The 6,570-nt window shown below is 45.1% G+C and overlaps 1 protein-coding gene across 1 annotated transcript; it reads right to left on the reverse strand.

Moving 5' to 3' along the window:
* Positions 1–3,959: 3,959 nt before the first annotated feature.
* LOC118157236 (plastin-3-like) lies at positions 3,960–6,567 on the reverse strand (the record flags this gene model as incomplete). The annotated part of the gene is made up of 3 exons (XM_035311493.1): positions 3,960–5,289; positions 5,849–5,973; positions 6,544–6,567. Coding segments are annotated over 3 exons (282 nt in total), but the record flags the coding sequence as incomplete, so codon positions are not given.
* Between the last annotated feature and the right edge of the window lie 3 nt (positions 6,568–6,570).

Genomic DNA, 6,570 nt, shown 5'->3' on the forward strand with positions numbered 1-6,570 from the left:
TGAAGTAAGTTAGAAGGGTCAGAGGTGGAATTCTTTTGAAGGGAAATGGTGAGGTAATTTGTGGGCAAAAATGGGCTTTTTTGTAGGAAAAAGCTGAAGTAAATTAGAGAGTCAAAGCTGGCATTTTTTTTTACGGAAGAAAGTGAGGTAAATTAGTGGGCAAAAACGAACATGTTTTTTCAGGGAAAACCTGAGGTAAATTAGAAAGTCCAAAGGTGGAATGTTTTGAGGAAAATGTTGAGGTAACTTTCGGGAAGAAGAAGCATTTTTTTTTTTCCAGGGAAAAGCTAAAGTAAATGAGAAGGGTCAAAGGTAGTGTTTTTGAAGGGAAATCTCAGGAAACTTAGGCAGATGTCAGCTTTTTTTTTTTTTGAGGAAAATTGTGAGGTAATTAGTGGGCAAAAAGGCACAGAGAAAACCTGAAAATAAACAAAGGGCCACAGGTGGATTTTTCTGAGAGAAATGGTGAGGTCCTTTGTGAGCAAAAATCTTCCCCTCCCCCCCCCCGCCCCCCGGAAAATGTTGAGTTAATTTGTGGGCAAAAATGAGCTTTTTGGAGGGAAAACCTGAGGTAAATTAGAAGGGTGAAAAGTGGATTTTTTTTTGAGGGAAATTGTGAGGTAATTTGTGGGCAAAAATCAGCTTTTGTTTTTGTTCAGAGAAAAGCTGAAGTAAATTGAAGGGTCAAAGGTAGGATGTTTTGAAGAAAATGTTCAGGTAAATTGTGGGCAAAAATGAGCAATTTTTTCATGGACAACTTGAGGTAAATTCGAAGGGTCAAAACTGGCACTTTTGGAGGAAAATTTTGAGGTAATTTGAGGGCAAAAAATAGCGTTTTTGTTTTCACTGAAAAGCTCAAGTAAGTGATAAGGGTCAAAGGTGGCATTTTTTTAAGGAAAAAAGTGAGGTTTTGCCCACCCGTCCCCTGCGGCCCTGGCGGCTTTCGGCCTGCGGCCAGCGTGACGCCCCGTAGGCTGGCTGCGTGTCATGGCATGCAGCCCCGAGGGGGTGGCTCTGAGGCTCTCCGGGCCTGCTCGTGGGTAGGGGTTGCCCCCTGGCCTGCCCTGGATGCTGTCTGCACTGAGTTCCCTGTCTCTTCTGGAAAACCAAGTCTGCCCCTGCCCCTCTCCCTGTCCTTGCTGGGGTGTGTGAGCTCGTCCTCTAGGCCCCTGTTAAAAAACCTGCACCTTGTTCAGCTTTGGCTTCCCAGGAGGGAAAGAAGGGCTCTGTGCAGGCACAGGGGGCTCCCCTTTCAGGCCCCGAGCGGAGGGAGAGTCTGGGCTCGCCCCTTCTTTCCTAGGACAGGGCCAAGCCACTTGGTAGCAGACCAGCCTGCAGCCAGGGCCTGGGTCGGTGCCTGTTCTTCTGACGCCCCGTAGTCGGGTGTGTGTCACGAGCCCTGGAGCCCTCTGTCCCCAGGAGGAGCCCGCGCTCCCCCTGTAAGCAGGGCCGAGGTGGCTGCAGTGCTGCAGCCGGCTGCTTTAGCCAGACAGCAGGGACGTCCCCAGTGTCGCCCCCTTGGAGCAGGCGGAGGAAGCGGTGTGTTGGAAGGCGGGCGTAGTCCCACCGCCTTGGGCGCTGCTTTTGGTTGTGGTGACCTCCCCGCAGTTGGCGAGGAGCCGGCCCCCTGGGCTCCTGAAGACGTGGTGTTGTGCTGCAGCCAGGAGGGCCAGCCCGTGCCTCGGGCCTAGGCCGGAGCCTCGCGCTCAGTGCGACTGCCTTGGAAGGCGGTGAGGTGTGAGGTGACTGCCCCGTAGGCAGGGCTGTGCTTATCCCCTGCCCTCGAGGGGAGGTGCTTGTACGGCCCCCGCTGTAATCACGTGGGTAGCTGTGGCCCCGCCTTTTCAGAGGCGCTGGGCCGGGGTGTGCTGTGCTTGTTCCTTTGCTTTAGTCGGCCTTTTGCCATGCTGCTCCTTTGGCTGTGCAGAGGAACAGGTGAGGAAGAGGCATCACGTAGAACTGCGAGGAATAAGTAATGAAGAAGAGGTTGTCTGAAATGGAAATAATTTTTCAGTCATTTGTACTTAATGCAATATGGAAAAATAAAGTAGACTGAATAAAGCCAATACTGGAATTTTGTACTAAAACCTTTTAAAACTGTTTTGACAGTAGTTTGAATTTTACCATTTTCAATGGGGAAACCTTGACCCACAAGGATCGTCTCCCATCGATGCAAATATCCCCCTCCCTCCCCCCAAAAACACTCAGAAGAGCAGTTTAGTGGCAGCAATTACCAAATTCGTAGCTGTAACGTCACATTAGATAGACTCATAACCATCTTCTACCATAAAACCTGCATGGTGAAACACTACTGTCTGTTTTTTCAATGTTTCTTACAGCCACAGCTGTAGTCCTTAATACCAAAAATATGATTAGAGGAGAGCTCGTGATGTTACTGTCATGGCTTTGTCCACTTCAGTAGTTCGGTCATCGTGCTGTGTAAGTGGAGGTTTCACAGCTGCAGTCGGGGGTATTGTTCTATTGGTGTGAAGCTGCGATGCTCAGAGGCAATGGCATTTCAGCGTGGTGTTTCCTATTGGGTAGGCAGTACTAGTGCGGCTATCATACGGCATGAATCTTGGTGTTCTTCAAAGTTCCTTTCTAAATTTTGTGGTAGTAAATGTTACTGCACTGTTATCATTGTGGATTGAAGGAAGTTGTCTGCTGACAGTGCAGAGGCGTAGCAGTGATTTAATCTTCAGTTGGAACTGCAAGTCCACACAAGCGTAAGTGGACACAATGAGCTCAGGGTGATGAAGGTGGGCTAAAGCTCCACAGGGAAGCAGTGGTAGTGGTGGTGCAAAGCACTGGCGTCTTGCTGGAAATGCACTTTTTGTCAATATAAAGCTCTTGTAGAGTGCAGAATAAGTCCAGCCTTTGCTGTTACCGCAGCAACAGCCAATGGACAAATGGGCTGCACAATGAAACATCTTTTATCTGCTTCTGCATCAGATTTGTGATAAATTCGTGCCAAGTATTAAATGGTCAATACATTTTTCTTTTACTGTCCTTACCAAATTAGATTTTTTCTTTGAAAAAAACAAAATACGTTTACTAACTGCTCATAAGAGGAGGTAATAGCAAGTGTGGCAGGCATACCACATCTGTCCCTGACTTAGAGGAATTTTACCAAGCTAATGAGAGGTAAGAGAAAAATAAACCTTTGCTTCTTGTTGAGAACACATAAAAGAGGCCATTTTGACAGCAGAAACCTTCTCAGAAGAGCACAGTAAATCTGAATTTTGCTATTACTGCAGTACCAGTGAATGGACAAACCAGGGCTGCACAACAAAGTAACGCATGCTACACCTTCTTGCTTATCAGATCTGTGATTAGATTCATGCCAAGTATTAAACAGTCAATACATTTTTGCTTTACCTTTTGTTTGCAATGTTTCCGCTTCAGTTCAGGGGTTTCAGCACAATCCTCACTTTCCTCAGCTTCAAGCACTTTGGGAAGTTGCAGGAAAAACCTCCCATTTGCTTCTTGCTGTCACATTTCTCTCTTCAACCTCTCTGCTGTTCTGATTTGTGTCAGCTGCTGCTATCACACCCTCTCCCCTCCACCAATCTGGGGTCTCTGTCATGAGCCTGAATGGGTACCACCTTTTCTCCTACTTTTCCTGGGGTTTGCCCTAATGAGGCTTTTCCCCTATACCTTTGGGCATTGTCTTCAGCCACACAGCAAGTCACAAGTTCAAGAGTAATGTTTTAGAGAAGCTATCATAAAGGTAATGCCTCACAAAAACACTGCCAATTAAAAAATCACAACTAAAAAAGAAAAAAAAAAAAAAAAGAAAAAACTGAAAACCACCCTCTTCCTCAACCCAAGCACACCCTAATTCTAGGGATCTTACAGATCAATGGACCTGATACAAAATACACAAAGCAACCAAAGCACCGCCACAAGCAACTGAGGACAGGCTACCATACTGGGACAGTGTAAATAAGGAGAGAACCTTGGATTTAAATGTCTTTTTTTTTTTTATTTCAACTAATGCTTTGCCACCATATTACATCATTTTGAATAGCTCAGAATAGCAATATGATCTCAAAATCTAGCAAACAGCTTGCCAAAGCAAGATAATATTAACTCCTATGGATACAGAATCTTCCTTCTTTGGCGACAACACTTCATTTTATCTGTAAAAATAATTTTATATTCCAGCGCATTTGCTGTTCAGTTTATTGAACCCTGCTGTTCGTAACATTTGCCTCTTCCCTGCACAAATCCTCCCCACAATGTAGTATGGTTTTATATCCAACAACATTTTAAATAAAAAAGTTATATTTTTCATGCAGATTTTTGTAAAAATTATGTTCTAGGTACACACAACTGAACCAAGATGCATACAAAAATGCATTCACTTCCATTCTCAGGTGCAACTGTGCCATCAGCAACGTGGTATCATGTGCTACTGTGTGCAGTCCAAGGATGGTGGTATTCTCATATATAGTCTAACTTAAAAATACAAACAAACCCCCCTTTTTTTTATAAGCAGCAAGAGAAAAAACTGCTATGCTTTATTTGTAAAGTAACCAAAATAGTTAGATGTATAAAAAAAAAAGCACCATGTACAGAGAATACCAGAAGATCCATCTTCCAAAACACATTTCTCGTTTAGCATTGCGAGCTGGTCTGTAGGTCCCAACTTGTACGGTAGCTTTGTTTGCAAAGTTAAGGAAGTGGTCAAACCCACAATGTGCTTGGACCAAATGACAGCAATGAAGCTGGACTGCAGACAGAAATAAGATCCATTCCCACTACAACTCATACTGACCACCTCAGAGCCCTCGGGGGTGGGGTGGAGTGGGGACAACACCAAGCATCAGAGAAAAAACCTGGTGAAAACAGCTCCAGAGCAGCGTTCAAGGTGCTGGTCTGTTATGAATGCATTTCTGTGAGCTCTTGATAAGTCAAACTTTCCTTTGGGAAAAGAGCACATCTGTTGGTTAAAACTCCTCTCCCTGAGAATTTTGATACGAGTTTGTCTCGCAAAGCAAAACAACATCCTTTGAACTTCAACAGTTCCTAGGCCAACAGCATTTCAGCGTGGACACAGCTGGTCTGCTACTCATGCACCCAGGGTGGCAGGTTGGGTTTTTGTTGTCTTTTGTTGTTTGTTTGTTTGTTTGTTTTTACAAGGATCAACCCTTTTATACGCGCTTCATTCCTCTGCCCATCAAGCAGGCAAACACGGTCATGACCATCTTCGGTTTCACCTCCACAAGATCTTCCGGAAGAGCATAGACTCGGGCACCAATTCTTCTTGCCATGGACACAGCATACCTATTTGCCACGGAAAGAGAAGTGTGTTATTACAAGGTGTTATTAATATTTGATAGGGCTAATAGCCAGAATTCATAATCAAGGACTCATCAGCTAACGTTTACATTCCCTCTTCTGCTTGCTTTTTAGGAATAATCAAGCAAGTATTATCTGCAAGAAAACTTCCTGTCATTCTGCCACTGCAGAATAGTCGCAGAACACACGTTTCAAAGCCATGATTTCACAGGCATACTTCAAACTTGACAACCTATGACGATTCAACAAGATGAGAGACAGACGAGGGTTCAGTCTCAAACCCCTGAGCCACTGGCTGAGCATTTCATAAGCCTGAACAAACAGGCAAGAAACATCATTGCTAGAGCAGTGCTTGGGCTGTTCTGTGTTCTCTCAACAGGCAAGAGTCCAACCAGCTAGGACTCTGGCATTACTGACAAGCACTGTCTAAAAGGTTCAGTGTTTGAAAACCACAGTAAAGCAGTAAAAACCCTTGCAACTCTAAATCACAGCATAGTAGATGTACTCTCCCAATGCAATGCAGCTTTTCAGATGGTAAACTTACTTAGCATTATTGTGTTTGTCATCTTCCGACAGATGACCAGTCTTTACAAGGTCATAGTTGATGCAACCAGGCTGTATAGCATCAATTAAATCCACCACTGCCAAGCTTGTACTGATAGTCTTGTCCTAGAGAATACAAGCAGAGAAAAGTAAACACAAATGTCTAACCCTTAAGAATACTTCTCACCTCGCTTCAACCGCTCTGTAACGTGCAACAGAACAAACTTTAAACAAGCTATTTCCAGACAGCACTGAGTGATTATTCCAGCTGGAGCACAAACAAACCAAAGTGCTGCTTCTCCTTTGGTAACAGTACAAGATTAGGACTCCAATTTACTTTAAGTGGTGTGAAAACACAAAGCATTTACAGGCAGCAGGTCCACCCCACTGACCTGACCCCAACCTACAACAGCAGCTCCAGCCTCAATGCTTGTTGGTACCTTGGACCTCAACACTGCCCCAGAGACCAACCACACTCCTCCCCTCCTCTGACACCCCATCAACTCTCTTGCCCCACCACTATTCCCCACTAGGCGGTTCTGAAAGTCTCCTCTCTGGCAGCTTGAAGCCACTTTGTTCCCAGCACAGGCTGCATCCTGCCTTGTGTAAAACTCCATCTTGAACGTGTCCTGCTGCAGCCAGAGAAACCCTTTTGGGGCACCCCTCTCCTTTTGGATGCAAGAGGGGAACCTGCACCTTGAAGTTCTGGATGGAGGTGGACTT

Source organism: Oxyura jamaicensis, assembly GCF_011077185.1.
Source record: "Oxyura jamaicensis isolate SHBP4307 breed ruddy duck chromosome 4 unlocalized genomic scaffold, BPBGC_Ojam_1.0 oxy4_random_OJ88735, whole genome shotgun sequence".
Classification (NCBI taxonomy): Eukaryota; Metazoa; Chordata; class Aves; order Anseriformes; family Anatidae; genus Oxyura; species Oxyura jamaicensis.